Below are 24,100 nucleotides of genomic sequence, written 5' to 3'. Positions count from 1 at the left end.
ATTCTTTCTCCTGCTATCCATTCCTCCGGACTCCATTTGCAAGGATCTGAAAGAACAGAATGGAAAAAGGATCACCCTGTAGTCCCAAAGCAGAGAACACCTTCTCGGCAAGCTGGGCAGGACTGATGAGCAAATCCCCTCACACTCTGGTATCAGTCTGTTTGAGAAGCAGTTAGTTTGGGGGAACTGACAGCCAAGCATCTCCTAGCATGGGTGGAAGGCCATGCAGAGGAGTCATAGAAAGGCGGTCGGCTGCAGTAGGGACCCTAGTGCTACAGCCTTTTGGGTCACAGGCTCTCCCAGGGCTCAGCTGAAGTCCTAACAAGGGTACATTTGGAGGGAAGCAACAAGTGTGTCCTAGATGAGGGGTGTTCTTAAAGTGAAAACCATTGTATGAAGAGAAGTGTTTGTGCTGTTCTCCCATGTGGATCACATTTTACAACAGTCTGTGACCCTCTGGTGAGCTCAAGATTAGCCTTAGTGGTTTTGTTTTTGTTTTTCTGGGAAATAGAAATGGTCTTTTCCCTTCTTTTTCCAATCTCTCTAGAAAACTTCTCTCTGAGTCTCTGTCTCCTGCCCCTCCCTCTCCCTCTCCCCCTCCCCCTCCCCTCCCCTCCCCTTCTCTCCTTCTCCCTCCCCCCTCCCTCTCTCCCTCTCCGTCTCTCCCTCTCCCTCTTCTTTTCCCTCTGTTTCTATCTATCTCTGTCTTCTTTTTCCAGTGCTGGGATATGCATAGGGCTTTATGCATGCTAACCCAGTTCAAGCTACCCTGCCCCTTAGCCATCTAAATATTATCAATGTTCATCATGTATTATGGTCCTCCTCAGTATCTGGAAGAGACTGTGGGTGCAGGATCTCTTTGAAAGGGATTGAGTCTCTTATACAGAACAGTCCAGCATTTGCAGGCAACCTCACACAGCCTCCAGTATTCTGTAAACTGTCTCTAGTTTACTTGTGATACTCACTGCAGTACAAATACTATATGAAGAATTGGGTTGTATTATTTAGGGGATACTATCCCCCCAAAGTATGAATGTTCAATATAGATGAAATTTTAGTTTTGAATCTTTTTTTGTCTGTGGTTGTTTGGATCCAAGGATTCAGAACCTATGCTTGTCAGGGCTGTGTGTACAAAACAATGTAGGAAAAAAAATGAACTAGTCAACACTACTTGGCACGGTGCTAACCATGAAAGCTGAAGTTCTGTTTGTGGCTGTGACTCTGAAGAATGGAAAGATCACTTGGCACTGGATCTTCATGATAAATATTTGGCAGGTAGAGTCAAACATTGGCCAGCTTTGACCTATTATCTTAATTTTTGAGTGGTATTTTTTGGATTGTCTCTGAGCCCTGGGAAATCCTGGGACTAAGTAAGACTGAAGACACTGAAACCAAATGGGCCTGGAAGCCTCTCTGTGCTCTTCAGTCTCAGTCACCATCTTCTCACACAAGCCCTTTGCCCACTTCCTGATTAATACAACAAGCTCAGGGACTAGGTGGAAGCTGAGATGGTATCAAGTGATCTCAGAGTCAAAGAGCACAGCCTGAGAGCTCCAGGAATTGCCCAATGGCCTCATTGGTGAGGTGTGGCTTTCAAAGAAATGCAGAGGTTCTGTGTTGGCCAGGGCACTGGGCGGGTTCTCACAGGACAGGTGAGATGTGTGCTCTGTGTGCAGCTGAGCAGATGGATGGGTAAAAGTGCTGGGGCAAGCCCAGGCTGGGCGAGCATGCAGGGACTGACTTGGAAAAGGCTGACACTGATGTACTACCACCTTTATAAAATAAAATAAAACGGATCACAGTTTGGTTTGTTGAATCAGTAAAGGTGGAAATTTGGGGGGTGGGGGTGGGGAATGCCTGGGGAAACATAAATTTTTGCATCCTAGAGTCAAATCTACTCATGAATAAACAAAAAGTAATTGTATGGCTCAAAATAGGCAAGTTGAATTTAGAAACATATTTTTAGATTATAAGAACTAAAGGAAGTTTGAAAGCACTATACAAAATTATCGAGCACTGGAATTCTTACTGTGGAGATTTTAAGATGTTAAAATTTTTTAATAGGGTGTGGTAGCTCATGCTTGGAACCCTAGCTCACAGGAGGCCAAGAAAGAGGATGCTGAGTTTGAGGCTTGGTCTTTCTGGTAAGCTAAAAAACAAACAAAACAACGAACATAAAACAAAAAACCCAAGGAGACACAAGAAAGAAAAAAAAATTCTGATTTTTCATTACCATCTCCGTGTGGAAATTTAGTGCCAGTGAGTGACACTTTGAGGTCACTGCTTTCGTGGTTGACTGTGAGCTGGCACTCACTAGACAGTTTCTATGTAGCACAAGCTGCCGCAAGCACCTTGTGTGTGTTTACTGTTTCTGTCCCAGCTGATAGCGGGCACCTGCCCTCTGTATTCTCAGTGAGAAGCCTGAGGTTGAGGGGCTTGCTTCTTGCCCTTAGCCATGCAGCTGGTAGGTAGAGGATCAAGGGTATAATTGGTCTGGCTCTTGGGCCCCTGAGCTTAATTGTTGAGTCTCCTGCTTCTGTGACCTCAGGGGTACCCAGCCCCCAATAGCATTAGTCATGTAAGGCATGTGACACACAGGAGACCTTCCTACTGCCTGCACATCACACATACTCCGATGTTGAGCCAGAAAGTCCATCACCAACTCTAGCTGGAACAGGGAAATCCCCTGGAACAGGGATTCCCCCCACCCCACCCTTTACACCCCATCTCCAGGACCTGCCAGCAATGGTGGCACAATGCTGTTTAGTGGTATTTTTCTTTTTGGTCTACCACTGACTTCAGGCATATAATCAGAGGTTGACATTTACCTTCAGATAAAACATTTTGTGAGGGTCCATGATTGGCTAAAGTATGATACCCCACTCAAATAGTATGTAAATGCAAAGAATGTTTTATTCTGCAGAAGTCCAGCATGCTGGGGCCTCTCATTACCAAGATAGGGAAACAAGTGTGCTCGAAGGCCTGATTAGGGCATTCTGGGGTAGGTGACCCTTATCTTACTCCATCTCTAGGGACATTCCATTACCAGGGTATGGGGGCTGGAAACTGTTGCTGAGGACATTGCTGAGGAAGTCTGGAAACTGTTGTTGACCCATCGTCCTTGCCTTAGACTAGGTGTTGGGGCAGCTTCTGAGGCCCGGACTTGCCTGGACTTGCCCAGTTCTTGGAAACAAATATGTAAGACTAGTCTCCTTTACTGCTAATTTGAAGCCTGTCATAGAATCAGCCTAGCGTTCTCAATTTCTGTCAGAAAGGTTTAAGAATGATCAATATGTACTATGCTATCTATGGTGAGTATGTGCATGCACAAGAGAGACAGGTGAGTTTGGAAGGCCTCAGGAAACGTGCACTGAGAACCACGTTCACGAGAGGGCAGCAGGGATGGCTCTGTCTGACTCTTCATAGGCTTCCTGTGATCTCTGCATGCCTGACTTGGCTCTCTGAGTGGGATGGGCCATGTTCATCTAGAGGACATGACAGTGTTCATATTTAAGGTCAAACTTTCAAGTGTCAAATGACTGTCAGCTAGGCAGTCTTTAACCACAGCTGTGTTTTTGTTGTAGAAATGTTCCGAGTTTCCGTAAAACCTTAGACCAATTAGAGCATTCAGCTGGCTTCTCTGCAAATGTCTCATAACACCAATGCAAAGGACTCTGTCCTTCTCGATAGCCTGTGTGGGACTGGTGACATCTGGTGGCACACTCTCTGCCTCCAGCCTGCAGTTCTCAGATGTGAGAGCTGAGCTCTTCTCATCACCATGAATTTGCTCCACCATCATGGCTTCTAATCCCCCAAAACTTTAAGCCCAATTAAATACTTTATGTTATCTTGATTGTGGCGTTCTGTAACACAAATTGTGCAGCTTTTCTCCTTGCTAGCTAAAAGTGACCCCTTGGTGTGTGCAGTGCCCACTCCCTGAGCAGAGTTGCTGCCAGGTGACAGTAGGCCACCTTACAAGAAAGGCTTCTGACTTCTTTCACTTCTGTCCAATGGTGGGCGGCCGTGGAAAGCAGTCTGTAGCCTTTCCACCAAGAACCCTCATTAGTGGGATGACGTATTACAGCGGAAGGCCAGCTAACTTCTGAAAAAGCTGGCCCTTTTCAATGCTCATCTGGTATGGCTCAGTGGAAACCATACCACAGCCTGACTTAGGGACATGCCAGCTGTGTGACTGTGAGAAGCTTAGGAATGTCTCTGAGCTTCGGTACTAACTATATTTCAGGGCTATGCAGTATCGAGAGCTTACAACACGGTCCTAATCACCATCATTCACAGAGCAAATATCTGCCGTTTACTTTCTATGTTTGTTTTATTTTGTCTGCTACTTGGGCCCCATAAGGGGTTTAAGTTTAAAAATGGGGAATATGTATGGAAAGAGTCCAGGTTATACCTAATCCCAAATGATACCAATATATGTATATGACATATCATATAATGATAATGTATACACTGCATGAGCTTAGCAGTTTGTAGTGACTTAACACACCGACAGGTGGTCTCAAATTAAAGCAGATTATATTGCATTTCACTTGTCAAAATATACAACAAAGTACATATGATCTCCCCACCAAAATTTTTTTTTCTTCTAAAATGACTTTCAGTATTTAACCTTCAAAAGACAGGTTTAGGTTTCTGCTCTCTCACTGCCTACTCTCATCATACTTAGACTTACGGGAGTCCAGCATGGGTGTCAGCCATGTCTCTGATCCATCTTTTCAAAGGACCAACCCATTGACATGGAGAGAGCTGGGTTCAGAGGAACGAGAACCTCACAGAAACAAGGCCCCCTAGTTCAGTGTCTAAGTTAGGGTTTCTTGTGCTGTGAGAAAACAGCAAGACCAAAAGAGACATCCAGGGGAGAGGCTTCTTTCAGCTTACAACTCTCAGCCCACACTCCATCACTAAAGGAGGTCAGAGCAGGAACAGGGAGGCAGGAACAGATATAGAGGCAGAGGAGAAGAGCTGATTCCTGGCTTGTCCCTTCCCCGTGGCTTGTTCATCCTGCTTTTTAAATAGCACACAGGACCACCACCCCATACATAGTAAGTTGGTCTCTCCCATATCAATCATCAATCAAGAAAATACAGCACAGGCTTGTCCACAGGCAAATCTGCCCTCCTTCCTCCCCCTCCCCCCTTACCCACCCACTCCAGCAATGGAGTGCACCAAGGCCCCTATGCTCTGAGTCAGACAGTAGTGTCACCTCTCCTGTCCCGCCTCTGACGCTTTCTGTGTCTGCCTCTCTAGGACTTGTCCTACAAGGATCGGCACTGGCATGAAGGCTGCTTCCACTGCTCCCGGTGTGGAAGCTCGCTGGTGGACAAGCCCTTTGCTGCCAAGGAGGAACAGCTGCTGTGCACCGACTGCTATTCCAATGAATACTCGTCCAAGTGCCAGGAATGCAAGAAAACCATCATGCCAGGTCAGCACGCATGCGCCTTTATCATTCGCCTGTGGCACTGAGCCAGTTCAGTGATGGACTGTGGGGTGGGACTCTCAGTTGTCCAGAGACAGACACTGGTGTTGATACTTCAGTGCTTGGCCCTGAACACAGGATATGTTAATCGATCTCCGATGCAAGGGATGCAAGGGTGTGACTGGGAGATGATGTCGAACGCCTTTAATCCCAGCACTTGGTAGGCACAAGCAGGCAGAATTTGGTCTACAGAGCAAGTTCCAGGACATCCAAGGCCTGTCTCAACCCCCTACCACTCAAAATGTGGGGGGTGGGAGAGGAGTGAGGTGTATCGTTAGAAGTGGAATTCCTGTTCAGTCAGCCTTTGGTATCTCGGATTAGGACCAGCTACCAACACCCACAGATTCTCAAGCACCCTCTGCAGAATGCCTACTTCTTACATAAAACATTTCCACGTATATTTAAAATAATCTGCAAGTGGTGTATGAACACTGTTATACTATGTGGTGTCATGACAGACGTCTGTATACGTTCTCTAGTGGAGATGATTATTTTCTTTGGGGACTCTTGATCTGCGGTTGGTTGGCCGAGGATATACAGCAGCCTGTGGCTAGAGAGAACTAGCCAGAAAAGGAATGCCAGCAGTTCCCTGGAAATGCGTCTCTTCCCCTGCCTCGCTCGCTTCTCCCAGTACACGTGCTTTCTTGTTCTGCTCTGCTTGCTGAATTTACACTCGGTTATTTCAACAACTATGATTTGTGCTCTGGTGTGCCAGGACGGGCCAGGAGTTACATGTTGCTTAGCTTCACCCTCTGCCTGACCTCATGATGTTATGTCCTAGATAGACAGACATCAAAAAAGGACAGAACCACAACTGGGTTAAGAACTATACGCAATGATACTATGTCTCTTTTTTTACCTGAAGAAGATGAGTTCTCCCCCACCCCGACTCTCTCTGTCTCTCTCTGTCTGTCTATGTCTCTCTCTGTTTCTCTGTCTCTCCTCTCGTCTTGACTTTATATAGGACAAAGGAATCTCTTATTTGTAAAAAGTCAGTGATAGTGGGGCATGGTGGTGCATGCCTTTAATCCCAGCACTCGAGAGGCAGAGTTCGAGGAGGCCAGCCTGGTCTACAGAGTGAGTTCCAGGACAGCCAGGGCTACACAGAGAAACCCTGTCTTGAAAAACCAAAAAAAAAAAAAAAAAGTGAGTGATAGACCAGGTATGGCGGTGTACACCTTTAGTCTCAGTATGTCAGACGTAGAGGCAGGCAGATCTCTGTGAGTTAGAGGCCAGTCAAGTGAGTTAATAAAAGTATAAGGAGGACTGCTGTAGCTCCATGCCCACTGTGTGGGTTTGATTACCATCACTGAAAAAACGCACACAAATACACATATGCAAATATGGGATTTGAGAAGCAAATCTTATCATACACACGATGTAAAAATGGATGTTAGAACAGCTCAGAGAACCTGACCTAGGATTCTGATGTCTAGCAGTTTAGAGGGTGGTATGATTTAGAACGCGGTACTAGCACAGGTGGTAGGTTCAGAGCCAAGTAGCTTTCAGTGTGTCATACTCACACATGTACCTACTGCTTGACATGCTGGCTTTGTGTAGCTCCGGGATAAGTACACAAAGCCCGCAGAGAGTATCCATCCATGGGCATGCTAATAGGAAGCACAGGCTCTCCCTGAAGACCAGGCAGGTTGGAAGCAGCAGTAAGCAGATCACTTAGATGCAGGGGTCCAGCAAACTGATTGAGGACAGGAGAAAGTGTGAGTAGATGGAGTTTGGGGAAATGTAACTTTGGGCAATGTGGGCTCTGAACCACTCATGTGGAGGAGGCTGATGGAGCCTGTGCAGACAGTGGTCCAAGCAAGGTCATCAGGCGCCCTCGAGTGGACAAACTGGGTATAGGCAGTGAACTCAAATAGCTTACAAGGCAATTTGTATGCTAATGCAGTCCTGAACCCCGGAAGTTGGGAAGCCGAGGCAGGAAGACAGTGCATTCCAGGCCAGCCTGGATGGCACAACCAGATTTCTATGCAAGATAACTAAGTAGTTTAAAGTGTCAAGACAGCCTCTTTGAAATTCTTTAATTAGAGGGAGGGTTAGAATCAAGGGGAAGCAGACATCTTAAGAAACTTTAGAATCACCAGGTGTATCCACTCTGTGGCCCACAGGATTTGTATGTCCCAGGACAGCCATAAATGGCATGTAACATGTTTGTAGATCACAATAACATATTGCTGTATCAGTAGTTTGCATACCTTGGGACCACAGAAATATTAAGTAACTACTAAAGTGTGTATGAGATTTTAAAAACATGAGTTAACCTTGAGATTCTGAGTTTTAAAGTATATGTTGAGAAAATGATCCATGCTTGTGGTTTTAGTTGAAATTTCTTAATGTATTAGCTATTTTAGCACTAATAATATTTAATTATTCACAATACCTATAATTTTAACTCAGTTTTGGAACTACTTAAGAATTTGAAGTTTGTTAATCAAAGAACTTTTAAGTAAAGTTATCAAATATGTTAAACTTAAAAGAGAATTCTAGACGAAATTCAGTTCACTCCACTGATAAATGCGAGCAACATAAAACCATTTAAAAGGATTATTTTTCTTTAAGAATCCTATTCGGTCTCAGGTGCGATGGGACACACCTTTAATCTCAGCACTCTATAGCTGGAGACACAGCAGATCTCTGAGTTCTAGGCCAGCCAGTTACACGATGGGGGAGGTGCAGTAAGAAAGCTCAATTGATCCCACCACTTCAGTCTTCCAAGTAGTAGGAACTAGAGGTATCACTCATCATCATCACCATCACCATCATTTCTTTACATGTAAAAGCAATAGAAGTTAGGGCTTGAAGATGGCTCAGTCAGAAAACGCCCGATTCTCAGCACCTCACAGGGGTGTGTAAACCGTAAAATTCCCCATGTCAGAACAGATGTAGAGGTTAGAAAGGGCTTTAAAGAAGTAAGTCTGCAGAGTTCACACTCATCTGACAAAGTGTATGTTGACCGATGCCCCTCCTCTCCCTCCGTGCTGACTCATTCATGCTTTAGCCACATGTGGTCCCGTGGCTAGCAGTCTTCCTCACACAGGGAGTCCCACATTCTTCTGTGACCACCCTCAAAGGCACAGCTCACAGGAACGAGGAGCATTGATTGGCCATTGGGATCAAGTGTGTATCAGGCTCCAGTCACAGCCACAGTAATTCCTTTCCACAGATGTGTAGTGCGCCCCCATGCGGCAGGGCAACGTGAGTGCTTCGTGGCGATTTTGTTGGAAAGATGCTGTCACCCTTTGTTTCTGTTCTTTCTGCCCCAACTCAGATACATTTTTACCAAGGGGAAGAAAAAATACAAGTCCTAGAAGCAGTTAAGTCCTGAAAGAAGGATGGGCTGGAGGTGGAGAGGCTACCCATTCTCCCTGGGTGTTTCTAAGTGTTTGCCTTCACTGCTGTGTGAGGAACATGGGCTCATCAGTGGTGACTATAACATCTGCCAGTGAATGTGTCTTTGTGTACAGATGAAGATGTGTGATACAGAACCTGGAAGATCACAGCCAACCTTGACAGATGATTGAGCCTAACGTCCTAGTGAGAGAAAAAAGATGATGCAATTCCTGAGGGATGATACCTGAAGTTGGTCTCTGGGCTCTACACATATGTGTGGTCTACACACACACTCTCACACAAACACATGAGCACACGTGTGCACATGTGCATGCATATGTACACACACACACACACACACGAGAGAGAGAGAGAGAGAGAGAGAGAGAGAGAGAGAGAGAGAGTTAGTTTAAGTCAAGGGTTTTTGAGTTTGTAGTTTCAATGGATCGAATACTAACTCTAAGATTCAGGGCCACCAAAAGATAATCCTGTATCGTCCTATGTAGCAGGGCCCCATCGATGTGTGAAGAACACGATGCTTAGGAGACAGTTTTAAGTCAGATTCTGACTTGTGATGCTGTGGATGTTCATGGCCTCCTACACGCCAGTGAACACCCTGCTGCTGAGCTCCATCCACACACGCAAGCTCCCATCCTTCTGTGGGAGAGTGACTAACTTTCTGTTTTATTTCTGGCTTGCATTGCTTTTGGCAAAGAGGAGGTACTGCAGAGTTCTGGGTGACAGACTGACATATGGGAAGTATTTGGGGAAGATATATGGGGCGAGAAGTAATACTTTTCCAAAGGAGATAATTAGACCTTCAGTAAGATAGATTCTTATTGCTACAACATTTTTCTGGTTAATACGACTTTTAAATGACTGTGACACACTGTGACAGGAACAGAAGCACCCAGCCTGAAGCACAGCTGGGGAGGGGTGGGGAAGACATAGCTGCATGGCGATTGGTGATGCTGGAACTTTAAGCCACGTTAATTAGAAACTTAGGACCCAAGTGGGGTATGGCAGGAGGCATTGGAGCATTGCCCACCAAAGACTGGCCCCTCCCATGTTGATCATCAACCAAAAGGCTTGCCTACAGGTCAGTCTGATGGGGGCATTTTCGAAATGGAGTCTCTGTCTCCCCAAGTGATTCTACCTCATATCAAGTTGACTAAAGCAGACAAACGAACAGACAAAACCAGCACAAGACTCGTCTCCAAAAGGAAAGCAAATTAATTCTTTGGTAGTCTTCTAAACAACAGCCCTGGGAAGTCAATTTGCAGTTCTTCTAGTGAGTAGAATCTCTCTACGACCCTCACCATGCCTGCAGCCCAGCCACACAGCTGCAGCCTAGCTACACAGCTGCAGCCAGCTACACAGCTGCAGCCAACCACACAGCTGTAGCCCAGCCACACAGCTGCAGCCAGCCTCAGAGCAGCCCAGCCACACAGCTACATAGTACATAGTTGGCTACAGAGTTGTAGCCAACCATTCATACTGTTGTAGCCCAGCCCCAGGGTCTACCTACTGCTGCTTCTGTTCTCCCTTTTTTGGCTTTGTTCATTCACCTCTGAAGTGCTCCACCCTCTTCTGTGTGATTCCTATGCCCCCAGTTCCTCCAGATTTCCCTATCCTTTATGCCTAGTCAACCAGCACTAGGACCTTTCCTGCCTGTGAGCAGACAGGCCCTAGGAGATAAAGGTACAGAGGGAGGACTTGGGTCTGCAGAGAGCTGCTGGGTCAGCTCCACATATGAGGAGTTTTTGTGTCTTAGTATATTACACCTGCACGGGTGCAGAACACATGGACAAGGAAGCTCACTCTGCAGGGTACTCATTTCCTTCACTTGGGTTCTGGGACATAGCTGGGAAATGGAGGACAGAGGAGTTGCAGAGGTCTTGTTGCTGTTGCAAGCACACATAGCCTCTCTAACAGGATACAAGAGCAGTTCCGGGAGCTACCTCAACGGGGCATCCCCATATAGTCCATGGTGCTGGACCAAGAACCTAAGTGATCTTTGCTTTATGCCATAGGTGTGGCCAGGAGCTATGTGGGCCTTGGTCTGCTCACCTCACAGAGAGGTCATGGTCTGCAGGATTGTCCTTTGTCAGTGTATAGTTAAATGAACCCTGACAATCGGAGTTACTTTGAATATAGAAGTGATATTGCTGATGGGAGCTTAACATACTCATGTCCCTTTGTACACTGGAGGCCATGTGCATTGACCCATCCAGAGTTCACGGGACTACAAGCTTTCTCTGAGTTGGTCTTGAGAATTCCTACCCTTGAGGAAACTTTGTTCTTGGCTCACAAGATTGTCACAGATTGGATGAGACCTCTCTGTTGCAAGGGGTATAATCGGCTTCGTTTTAAGTCTGCTGGCTGCAAACAGTAATTTAATCTAAAAAATCATATTCACAGCAGCATCCAGACCAGGGGATTTGTTGTTGTTTATTGTTCATCTTTTAGGAGACAGGATCTCTCTGCATTGCCAGGCTTGCCTCAGACTCTGGTCTCAAATGATCCTCTTGCTAAAGCCTTCTGAATGGCTGACACTGCAGACATGCCTGTACATAGAAATGGCCCTGCTTTGACCTCCCTGTTTATAATCTTTGCGTAGAGTATTGCACCCTATTTGGTACATGTAAATATCATATACCAATTAAAACATAAAAACAAAAGGGCAGGGTGAAGAGTGGGCAGAGCTTCTGTGGAGCTTTGGTAGTGGATTCGGGTTTACAGGACTTAGTCCAGATCCTTCTCCCTACCCGGCCCCACACACCACACTGACAAGACAGAAAACCAGAATTTCATCGTAATCCTGTCCTTAGACTTGCCAGTTCACATGAACTAAATGCTAGGCCCCTGTCATCTGTTGTCTTGCTGGTATCAGAGGAAGAAGGGCTCAAGGAGACTGGCCAGCTCTAATCTTGCACCCACATCTTCCTGATTCCTCACTGTCTGTTTGGGTAGGAACAGGACCATACTAGCCACATTGCATGGTAACTCTGCAGCCTGTGGCCATGGCAATGGGTGGCCTTCCTAGCACGTTCCCTGAGGGTACAATTCCCCAACCCTGTGTTGCCATAAGATTTACTTCAGAAACCAGCATGGTGGCATATACTCCTAATGCCAGCACTCATGAGGTAGAGGCAAAAGGATAGATTTAAGTTCTAGACTAGCGTGCTCTAAATAATAAATCCTCAAGTAGCCAGAGCTACAAAGCCAGGCCCTGTTTCAAGAAACAATACATATTTACCTGAGCCCACACTGAGAGCGAGCCTTGGAGAGTTGTAGCTAACTGTCTTCGGTGAGAAATCACTGGGTTGGTGGGCCACTTAACAGCAGCAGCTCAGAGAGACAAGAGCAGAGGACCAAGATGAACACAGTGGTAAAGGAGCCAGCCTCTGGGTGCCAAGGAAACGCTTTGGAAAACTACCCACTCTCACCCCCACACTGGTTGTTCAATGTCATTTCCACTCCAAGATCCGTTGTCCCCCTGGACAGTCTATGTACCTCCACGTTAGAAGGCACAGTGTGTTACCCACACATGAGCCCTGCACATTTTACAGAGTCTATGTAAGATAAAACCTCTTGGAAGAATTAGAAGCTGAGAAAGTGACCCACGGATGCTGTCTAAGAACCATCTAAGAATTCTCAATGCATCCCTAGCCACCCATAGCACAGATGTCTCCTGACTAGCCTTCCAGCCAGCTCAAGAGAAGCCTAGACCTTGCTGTTTTGACTGAGAGCTAAGGACTAGTTCATAGTTGCTTGCATTATCCAGTGTACTTCTGCTGTGTCTGGAGCAGTGGGCCCCATTCCAGCTACCTACCCCCAATTCCGGAAGCCTGGGTTGAAGTCGCCCACATTCTGCATCCTTTATATGATCCACACAGCTGAAAATATTTCCCATCCAAGGCATAAAAGCCAGATGTGGTACTGCATGGAGAATCCGCACACTAGAAGCTGAGTCAGGAGATCTGTGAGGTCAAGGCTAGCCAGGGCTAGATAGCAACACCTTACAATTTTTTTTTAAAGCCATAAACATGTTTGTGGTTGTTGTTTTTTTTTTTTCTAATTGCAAATGATACAGTGACTGTCACAAAGTCAACTATTCTGCAGCTCCTCTGCTGTTAGAAAAAGAACAGAGGCTATGATAGTGAATGGTTTGAGGGCTGTGGGTATAATGGTAGAATCCTTCCTAGCATGCAAGAGGCCCTCTTAGCTCTACCATAAAGAAGATAAAATAAACCCCAATTAAGAAACAGACAGCAGTGTGGGTCTGGCCCACAGACTGTTGTGGGATATCCCTGAGGTATCACATACACAAGACCCCACTCTTATCTTCTTACACATAACCTCTTTTCTTAGTCTACTGCATCATACAAAGGGTATCTATCACATACAGCTTCAATTCTGAATTTGCTCATTTTATAAATATACACACATGTTAGGGGTGTGAAGAAAAGAATCAGTCAATAAATGCAAGTGTTTGCTGTTGGTCAAGGTTGTTGATGGTGGAGTGAACAAATTTCTAGGACATATTGACTGAAGAGTGATAGAAATGTGCAATGACAGTAGTGACTAGAGTAGCTCTCGTTCTAGTTCACGGCACAGTGTGGAAAGCCAGAGAGATCCATCACAATGTGGTTCACACAGCAGGTGTTGCTGTAGTGCCTCACTGCACTGGGCTGGAGACTCCAGGTCATCAACGCCACAGACATTGATTTGTTATCATTGGTGATTAGTGTCTGTGTGCATGTATGTGCATGTGCGCGTGCGCGTGCGCGTGCGCGTGTGCACGTGCCCGTGTGTACATGCCACAGTGCACTTGTGGAGGTCAAAGGATACCTCTTGGCTTGCTTCTTCTGTGGTGGGTTCTGGGGACTGGACTCGGGTTGTCAGGCTCTCTCATGGCAAGAAATGTTACCCACTGAGCCATCTCTGAGGTCTCTAGTTACTTCTGCTTCACTGTGAACCAGATGGATGTTGATTAATGAACAACAGGGGATGTACAGTATTCCCTCCATCCTTAGCGAGTATATTCGGAGACCCTCCATTGACACTACTAAGCCTACATTTACTCTGCTTTATGACAAACTTTAGTGTGTTGGACATAGTAAAAGTAAATAAAATAAGGCTATATGAACCCAAGGACTGTAGTATCATGATAGTTGGTCTTGCAATGAGGTGGATTGGTAGCAAATACAGTGTGGATGCCCTGGGAAACAGGAAAATACCCATCCTTTTTTTTTTTAAAGATTTATTTGTTTATTTTTATGTATGTGTGTACACTGTAGCTGTACAGATGGTTATAAGCCTTCATGTGGTTGATGGGAATTGAATTTTTAGGACCTCTGCTTGTTCCAGTCAATTCTGCTTGCTCAGGCCCAAAAATCTATTTATTATTATATATAAATACACTGTAGCTGTCTTCTGACACACCAGAAGAGGGCGTCAGATCTCATTACAGGTGGTTGTGAATCACCATGTGGTTGCTGGGATTTGAACTCAGGACCTTCAAAAGAGCAGCCAATGTTCTTACTCACTGAGCCATCTTGCCAGCCCCGACAATCACCATCCTTGTAGACTGGGTAGGAGAGTACAATATCTCATCACACGACCCAGAAAGGTGTGCAACTTTCTTTCATGAATGAATTGTATATCTCTGGAATTTTTCGTTAAATATTTTCAGTTTGACCTGAGTCTGACCACAGATAACCAAAAGAAAGTTAAACCATGAGTATAGAGAGTAACTGTTGCTAAGAGGTGACCTTCACCAACTCTACCACATAAACATTACCTAACCATGCTGAGTTTCACCTATATTTTACCATGTGAAAATGCACTTTAACATTTTTATTTTGTTAATTTTAATTTATTAATAAAATTTACTGATATTTATTTTATTAATTTTTATTTCCACTTAAAATTCCCAACCACCATATTTAATGTAAACTTCAAGTACTTACTACATACCATATTGTTCAAGGATTGCATGTATAGTGTTGAAACAAAAGGCAAAATAGAAATTATCTCCAGTTAGAGATGAGCCTTTGAGAGCAGAAGTGACTTGCCATGTCATGTAACACTAAAAGGTAACAGGTTCTGGAGGCATGTTACTGGGACTCCAGCCAATCTAATGGCACCCGCTGATTTCTCTCGCCTCTGACCACAGGTACCCGCAAGATGGAATACAAAGGCAGTAGCTGGCATGAGACCTGCTTCACCTGTCAGCGCTGCCAGCAGCCCATTGGAACCAAGAGCTTCATACCTAAGGAGAATCAGAACTTCTGCGTGCCCTGCTATGAGAAGCAGTATGCCCTGCAGTGCGTGCAGTGCAAAAAGGTACTCGGGATCTCTTGGGGCTTCTTGTCCTTCTCAGCTTCCATCCTTGGCCCAGCTGTCATGAAGGGATGCCTGTCACATCTCTATGCTACGAGAGCGTGCCCATTCCTGCCTTGAAGATCTGTTCTCTTGGGTGTCTGTGTGTTGATCTATTGGGTCTGTGATCTGGTCTTTATCACGCCTTCAAGAACATTTCCATATGTTATTATCTGATGTTGGAGGGAAGGGAAACTCCTTATCCTTAACCTATCTCTGTTAAGCTGATCTGGAATAAACAAGGACCACAGACGAGCTCTACCACACCCTTCACATACTGCTCCATGGATGGTGACACTTCCAGGACTTCAGTACCATTAGGACTTATACCAGCCTGTTAAGCCCTTCCCTTCCCTCACATCTCTGCCCTTCTATGCCCTCCGCTCTCCTCACTCCCCTGCTGCCCTGCCCTCCACCACATGTGTGGCATTTTTTTGCTTACCCCCTGCACTTGTCTCTTCTGGGATCTCTTTCTGCTGTGCAGCCACCACTTCTGGCTTGGAAACAGTTTGGTCCCTTCCAGCAAGGCTCATCTTGATGTGGGAGGGGAAGCTCTTGTTGGGTTCACCCATAATGAACTCTGTAAGCAAGGCAGGTAGCACATCCTGAATGCTGTGTTCACTCATGTATGTTTGATGGCCATAGAGTCTATTTATTTGTGCATATGCACAACAGAAACCTGAGCACCGTTTAGTGGTTGTTGACCTGGAGGTCAGCTCCACTGCCAGGGCTACAAACCTGTAGGCACCCCTTCAGACTCCACATGGCAACACCATGATAGCAGTCCCTGTGACTCCTTTAAGTCACTCCTCCTGTCATCTGCTCATCCATGTGGTCCTTTTAGTTGCAAAAGTGCAGCAGGCACAGTCTTTGTATATGTGCTCCCTAAATACACTCAGAGCTTTCAAGCTGAGCATGTCCATCCTTAGGCAAAGAAAGACACCCTATGGCACAAGAGGTCTGAGGGCGGGCAGGACATTCAAAGGCTGGATTTTAATCCGCGTGGAAATGATTCTGCAGCCAGCAGGGTGTCCTGATACCTGTGCTGTGAGACAGGACAGATTGGTCACAGAGTAGACAACAAGAAGAACCAGCTAAGGTGGGGTGGAGGGTGGAGGTTGGGGATGTTGAGGAAAGAAATCTCCAAGAAAGCCATGCTTAAGACAAAGTGAAGCTGAGCCGGCTGCTGTGGTGTGAAGAGAGGTGGAGGAGGGTGTGAGGAGATGTGGAGGGAGTGGGAGGAAGTGGAAAGTATGAAGAGAGGAGGAGTCATGGGGGAGTGAATAAAAGATGCGAGGTAGAAGGTTAAGGGGAGGAAGGGGCAGGAAGGGAGAGGAAGGGGGAAAAGAAAGGTGGAGGAAGGGGAGAGGAGGAAGGGAAGTGGAGTAAGTGGGGGAGGGGAGGAAGTGAGGGGAAGGAAGGGGAAAAGGAATGGGGAGGGGGAGGGGAAAGAGGGAGAGGGGGTAGGGGAGAGAGGGGAGGGGAGGGAGGAAGTGGGGGAGCATAGGGTATAGGAGACAGAAGAGAGGAGAAGGTTGTGAAGGGTACTGGATCCAGAACACATAGGGAGGACCAGTGGAAACTCAGGACAGAGTAAGCATCACCATATATATACGCTTCCTGTATCTCCCAGAACATGGAGACCCAGAATATTTTTTCATAAATTCCATTTCTGGGGCAGGGGAGTGACAGGCAAATGATTTCTCGTGTGTGGTTTAATGACAAGAGCACAGGACAGAAGGGAGTCTTGGTTCTCCTTCTTGCCTCGTCATTAACTGGCTCTGACATAATTCTTGGGCAATGCCTGGGTCTCAGTTGCTTCATCTACAGCCTAAAAATAGCATCTTGCCACACAAGCTTCATGCAGGGACGTCAGAAATGGCCAAATGCTGCCATGCTGTTCATAGGTAAAGAACATTGGGGCATGGCCTGTCTTCTGTGGCCACTGCACGCCGAGCTGAGGCTCACTTAGCCTCCCCTGACTTCTGACTCTACTCCCCACCATGATTTAAACTCATAAGGAGAGCAAATTTGGAGGTTACTGGATGCAGTTGAGGTATGGCAAGCTGTTTATCACCTTGCAGCTTCTTCAGAAACCTCCTAGGACTGTAAGATAGGGCAAGGATAAAGGCCTTCAGGGTCCCACGCCAGCAGATGCGGATTCCAGAAAGCCTCTGCCTTTCTGCCTCTCTAGTTACTGTACAGGCTGAGCATGAGACTAGAGCTGGAGAGGCATCAGTTGCTGGGATTTGAAGGAAGGCTTCCACAGAGATTCATCCTTTTCTCTTCATCACTCCAACTTTGTAGACAGAACTGAGGTACTGAGGTCTCTAGCTACAGGATCTCAGGGCTGCTCAGAAGTAGCAGTCGTTGCCTTCAATGTTATCTCTGATCATGACTCCACCACTGTGCTACCTTCCTATTTGGGATGGAGACAATGCCCTATAGCACCCATTCCTTCTGTTCCCCTGCACTACTGTGAAACCTAAAGACCCCACATCACTAGGGAGAAAGCCAGGAACCGTAGCAATGGTATGGATGGTAACATGAGGTGTCTGGGGTGTGAAGTTTCTTTTCTCTTCTCTTTTTTTCTCTTTCTCTTCTCTTCTCTTCTCTTCTCTTCTCTTCTCTTCTCTTCTCTTCTCTTCTCTTCTCTTCTCTTCTCTTCTCTTCTCTTCTCTTCTCTCCTCTCCTCTCCTCTCCTCTCCTCTCCTCTCCTCTCCTCTCCTCTCCTCTCCTCTCCTCTCCTCTCCTCTCCTCTCCTCTCCTCTCCTCTCCTCTCCTCTCCTCTCCTCTCCTCTCCTCTCCTCTCCTCTCCTCTCCTCTCCTCTCCTCTCCTCTCCTCTCCTCTCCTCTCCTCTCCTCTCCTCTCCTCTCCTCTCCTCTCCTCTTCTTTTCATTAGATAGTTTCTTTATTTACATTTCAAATGTTATCCCTTTTCCTGGTTTCCACTCCAAAAACCCCCTATCCTCTCCCCCCTCCCCCGCTCACCAACTCTCCCACTCCCACTTCCTGGTCCTGGCATTCCCCTACACTGGAGCATAGAGCCCTCACAGGACCCAGGGCCTCTCCTCCCACTGATGACTGACAAGGCCATCCTCTGCTACATATGTGGCTGGAGCCACGGGTCCCTCCATGTCGACTTTAACAAACTACATATTTGTTGTGGGTGGGGCTCATGTCTTACATCATCCATGTGCAACAGCAGTGACAGATGTTTACCAGAAACAAGGGTAGCCCTGACTCATACACTTGTCTCCCCCAGCCTATCACCACAGGAGGTGTTACTTACCGGGAACAGCCCTGGCACAAGGAATGCTTTGTGTGCACAGCCTGCAAGAAGCAGCTATCTGGGCAACGCTTCACAGCACGGGATGAGTTTCCATACTGCCTGACCTGCTTCTGTGACTTGTACGCTAAGAAATGTGCTGGGTGCACCAACCCCATTAGTGGTAAGTGTCCTGGGAAGGCCATTGCCAGGGTATAGACTGTCTGCTTCCTGGAACAACATGGACGTCTAGAGTGTTAGCATAAGAGTGTTGTTAATATCTTGAGGCTCTGAGCCCAACAAGCATTTTTGCCTCTGCTGTGCATCCTCAGAACACAGCTGGTGGCTTCCCCTTAAGCCTGGTGATGCAGAACCATTGGCCTGTCATTGAGTGTTTCTGCTTGGGTCTGAGTCTATTATAGTCACATGAACAAAATGAATGGTGCATTTCAGCCCCAACAGCAGTCCTGGTATTTGAAGTATTCATGTCATCTTAATGAGGCTCTTCTAACCACAAACCACAGCTAGGTGGGGACTGAGTAGCACAGTCCCCAGAGACGCCCAAAATGTGCCTGGTTGACAGACTAGTGTTTGGGCTGAGCTATTGAGTATGCTGAAGCTATTGAAGGTAGAGACTACTGGCTTCAGACTAAAGACCTTTGATTTTTCACCATGTACCAATCAGTGGCAGGGGGTGAGGGTGCAAGTATTCTGTTATCTATAGGAGTGTTTCTTGAAGTGGTCTTTCCAACCCCATTCATTCAGTCTACCTGTTTTCGTTTGTTCTTTGTTGCTCTGATAAACACCATGATTAAAAGCAACATGTGAAGGAAAGGATTTCTTTTGTCTTACTGTTTGTACTCCATCATGAAGAGAAAAGGGGCAGGAACCTGGAGGCAGGAATCCAAGCAGAGCCATAGAGGAGTGCTGCTTACTGGCTTGCGCTTCATGTCTTGCTCAACATGCTTGTTTGTATAGCCCAGGACCACTGTCTGGGGTCACACTCTCCACATTGGGCTTGTCCCTCCCATGTCAATCATTAATCAAGAAAATGCCCGACAGACTACTTGGCTACTGGAAGAGGTCCCTCTTCCCAGACAATTCTAAGTTGTATAGAGTTGACATAAAGCTAGCCAGCCCACATTGCATCGTCCCTGATGCACAGTCAGTAGACATATGTGGCAGGAAGCAGAGAGGCACAGACTTTCCCCTATAGCTTTGTAGGTAGGTCTTTCTTTATACAGACACACTTGCATACCATTGTGTACCTTGCCTAGAACCAGGTTGTCTTGCTCCTATGGGACTTCCCAGCTGGCAGGCCTTGGGTTCATGCTTTATTTGCATGTAAAATTAAAATATACAAAATAGTTAAATTCTGCTGAGACATCTGATTCTAGCGACGTAGATACTCTATTTCCCTTGAAATTAGTTTGGGAGGACAATGGGACATTTTCAGTGGCGTGCCCATCTTTGAAGCTGTTTTCCTAACTTCTGATAAGGAAATGTCTCCAACACTTTATAATTTATAGAAAAGTAGTATGAATGTGAAGTGCTTTATATTAGACATGGATGTCTGCTGCAGTTATAGAATTTGGGGAAAAGGTTAGAAGAACCAGAATCCTTCCTTTAAAACAGCAGAATTAATGCTCTGAAAAGCAATGATTGATTTTCAAGAACATATAGAAGAACTTTGAAACTGCAAACTAGAATGTACTCTTAGCTGTATTTCCAAAGACTTATACATACTGAGCTTCGATGAGGTTTCTAATAGATCCTTAGTACTTTTTATCCTCAACACAATTTATACTACTTTTACAAATAATTGGAAAACACTACTTTAAAATCTTCTATGTGCAGTGGTGCTTCCTTCTCATCCATAATTGACCACAGTATCGATCCACATAGGTTTGCAACTTTAAATCAATACCCAGGTTGCTTGTAGTGACCCACAGATGTGCACAGAGCAGGTGTGAGTTCCCACGCATCTATGCTTCTGGCTGACACTGGATAGATGAAGCTCTGCCTATGTGTTCTAGCTCTCTTCTTCCTTTGTAGCCCTAGCTGTGCTGGGACTCACTCTGTAGTCCAGGCTGGTCTCGAACTCACAGAGATACACTTCCTTCTGCCTCCTCAGTGCTGGGATTAAAGGCATGCACCACCACTGCCTGGCCTCTAGCTCCCTGCTTAAATAATGCGTCTCACAATGATGTGGGGATTGTTTTTGTCTTTTACAATTTTTGTGATTGGGGGGCAGGGCATTTCCATGTAGTGCCCTTGAGAACAAGAAGGCAATGTGCCTTAACAGAGGAAACACGTTAGAGAAGGTGTGGACCAGTTTTAATGTCAGTGATTTTAAATTAAATTAAAATGTCTAATATTCAGAGAGAGGCATGCATAGAGTAACATCTTCGGTCATTTGAAACATGATAGAAGATTTTAGAAACCTGTTCTGTCTTTTTTAAAAGCAGTAGTTCAGTATTTGCTAATTCAGTCTTGTTAGGAACATTATAGGATATAAAACTTAAAAATAAAGATTGACTATATATACTATGTATATAGTAAATTATATATGAAGAATCCTAATTTTTATATATATATATATGTATATATATATATATATATATTTTTTTTTTTTTTTGGCTCCTTTTCCCACCTCTTGTTGCATATGCTGGCATTTCAGGGCAAAAGAAGAGTCTCGAAGGAGACAACCACCTCCCCCCATGACGTTCACATTTTTCTTCACACACACACACACACACACACACACACACACACACACGCCACCACCAAAGCTCCTCTTTGCCCCAGCTCTCTGCTGTAGAACTTAACCAAGGGTGAGAGGGCGTGTGGAATTACATAGATACCGGGGTGTCCTAAAAGCTTCTTAGAGGGAGGCTGGAGGAGGACTCAGTGGCTAAGAGTACTGGATGCCCTTCCAGAGGACCCAGTTTCAAGTCCCAGTACCCATATAATGCTAAACTGTCTGTAACTCCAGTACCAGGAACCCAACACTTTCTTCTGGCCATTTGCTTACACGTGGTGCACAGAGATATACTGAGGTAAACACACACATAAAAACTAAAACACAAATCTCAAAATAAAAACAAAAAGCATCTTGTATTTGCAGCTCATTTAGATGCAAATGCTAAGATGAGACATCACCATTTCCCAAGCCTTTCACAGTCCTGGGGACTTCTCAGAGCTTCCTAGGTGACTCAGAGGTGCAGAAAAGTTACAACAGCAACCCTGAAGCCCAGATTGGATTCTGCCCAGGGCTAGTGGCAAAGTTCTGGTTCTAGGAAGAGGGAAGGCAATTTATATGGAAACCAGATACTTGGATGTTGCTCCTCCCCTTTGTGGTTCTGTGAATCGAACCCAGGAATTCACACACACTAGGCAAGCACTCTCTCATTGAGTTACAGCCTCAGCTCCAGGAATTTGCCTCCCCCCCTTCCCCCCACAAGCTATTTAGGAAAGGAAGGCTGATAGGTGTTGCTGGTATGTCCTCCATCTGGCAACAGAAATGGCCTTTGGAAAGACACAGGTACTTCATAGAGTCACATGCAAGGACCCAGTATTGGTGTGGCTTGCCAAATATGAGATTTTCATGGTGTAGAAGGGCTTGTTACAATACAACCTACCTGGTGAGTTAGAGTCTTTGTAGGTCTGAGAACTTGAACGTGATAGTAGTGGGGTGGTAGAGGTGTAGCTACTTCCTTACAGTCTGATTAATCACACTGAACTTTAATTAACTGAAATATAGTACCTAAATCTTGCCAGAACAGATGGCAACTGTGACGTAAGTCCACGTATTCCATCCTTCACCGTCTCGGGCTGTCCCTCGGCCATACAGACCACCTGTCATTGATAGTGTAGTCAGCACCCTGTGGACCCTAAACATCTCATGGGGACCAGTCAAACATGAGTCAAGATTTTTGTTTGTTTGTTTGTTTACCAATGCTGGACCCCAGGGTGTAGCTCTGTGCTCAACTGCTTCCATAGGATGCAGAATCCTGGCCCTGCCTCCAGCACTGTGAAAAGATAAACTGGTTTTGTTCAGTCCTTAACGCTTTCCAGGGCAGCTCAGGCCAGTGATCCTGCGTGCCTTCACTACACTATACCCCAAGTCACTGAGCCCCTTCTCTCACCCGCAGCTCCTGCTTCTGGAGCTGACCTCAGGGTCGCCCCTCTGTAAGCTGTTATTTCCCTAGCCCTTCCCAGAACTTTTCTACCCTTTCTCTTTCCTACCCTTTTCTCTTCTGCCTCCCTACATCTACTCTCTTTATTATAGCACTCAGCCAAGGCACAAGGAACTTGCTCCTTTTTTCTTGTGGAGAGCAGGTTTCATTTCAGGAGAAAAACCTAACCATCGAGGAAACAGCAGACACCTTTCTTCTCAAGGTGCTAGCGATGGAAGCCAGTCCCTCAAACCCTATAGGCGAGGGCTCTATCGCTGAGCTACACGGTCAGGTCAAAGCGGCACTTTTTCATAGTGTTACCGTACCCTTGTTAGAACCAGGGTCTGTTCGGATGACCCTGAGCTCCTTGAGGCTGTGCAGAGTTGTTGATTATATGTGCAGTCTCTGCTCTCAGATGCTTGTCTGAAGCTCACTGCGCATGTGTCGTACAGCGGGCTCAAACTTTGAAGTGGATCGCTCACTGCGCATGTGTCGTTCAGTGGGCACAAAGGTTAAAGCGGATCAGACGGTGCGATTGGTCACCTGTGTTTTCTTTTGTGCACAGGTCTGGGTGGCACAAAGTACATCTCTTTCGAGGAACGCCAATGGCACAACGACTGCTTTAACTGTAAGAAGTGCTCCCTGTCTCTGGTGGGACGAGGCTTCCTCACAGAGAGAGACGACATCCTCTGTCCTGACTGTGGAAAGGATATCTGAAGGCGCCACAGAAGCCACAGCGCATGGCGCAGAGATTCGGTTGTTTTCTTTCATAACCAGGCAATGCTGTGTTCTGATTCCCACCAGCCACCACGAGGCTTCCTCTTGCTGCCCTGGCTTCACATTTGTTGAAACCCTTTAGTTCTTTTCTTCTCAGTGGGGACAAGATCCATCCTTAAGCCCCGGATGGGAAGATGGTTTGGAATTTTATAGAAATGCAAGGCAGATTAAATGAAAAAGTCTTGAGTGTCTTTATAATGCATCCTTCCTTCACATCCTATTTAATTTTTTAAGTGCAATTAACATGTGTTATGAACTTGAATGTATTTTCAAGGGAGAGCTGGGACTTGCAGCTTTGTGACTTCCTTTTTATGTAAAACCTAGAGTAAGATTTATGTGACTTACAATAAAATTATTCAGAATAAAACATTTTGCCAAGCACAGTGTGTGGACTAATGATTAAATGTTAGGGTCTCACTTCACATAACCCTTTTGAGGGTCAGTGACCACTGCCTGCAGTGGGTTCTGATGGTCAGTAGAGGCTGGACTGGGGTGCTGGTCATCAAAACTGCACCACACTTTGTTTCAAGAAAGCCTTGCCGTAGCACCGACTTTTCTCCCTCACGTGCTTCCCTTCTCCTGGAACACGAATATTCTACATTTGATGTGCAAACCTGTTACATAGTATGAATGGCAGCAAGGCT

The 24,100-nt window shown here is 45.9% G+C and overlaps 1 protein-coding gene across 4 annotated transcripts in view; it reads left to right on the top strand.

The window, feature by feature from the left end:
- Positions 1-23,839, top strand: part of Fhl2 (four and a half LIM domains 2) — a 72,454-nt gene extending 48,615 nt beyond the window's left edge. For all 4 annotated transcript variants that reach the window (XM_029479883.2, XM_021161490.3, XM_029479877.2 and 1 more), the window contains exons 3-6: positions 5,269-5,443; positions 15,027-15,196; positions 18,499-18,685; positions 23,245-23,839. In XM_029479883.2, coding sequence (XP_029335743.1) covers positions 5,269-5,443; positions 15,027-15,196; positions 18,499-18,685; positions 23,245-23,396 — 684 coding nt within the window. In that variant the 3' untranslated portion in view covers positions 23,397-23,839. The remainder of the gene's footprint in view (positions 1-5,268; positions 5,444-15,026; positions 15,197-18,498; positions 18,686-23,244) is intronic.
- The last annotated feature ends 261 nt before the right edge of the window (positions 23,840-24,100 follow it).

The sequence above is a fragment of the Mus caroli genome, unplaced genomic scaffold, assembly GCF_978045245.1.
Source record: "Mus caroli unplaced genomic scaffold, Mus_caroli_1 scaffold_1, whole genome shotgun sequence".
NCBI classification, from domain to species: Eukaryota; Metazoa; Chordata; class Mammalia; order Rodentia; family Muridae; genus Mus; species Mus caroli.
The sequence above is the reverse complement of the archived record's forward strand: the minus strand, read 5'-3'. Positions and strand labels throughout refer to the sequence as shown.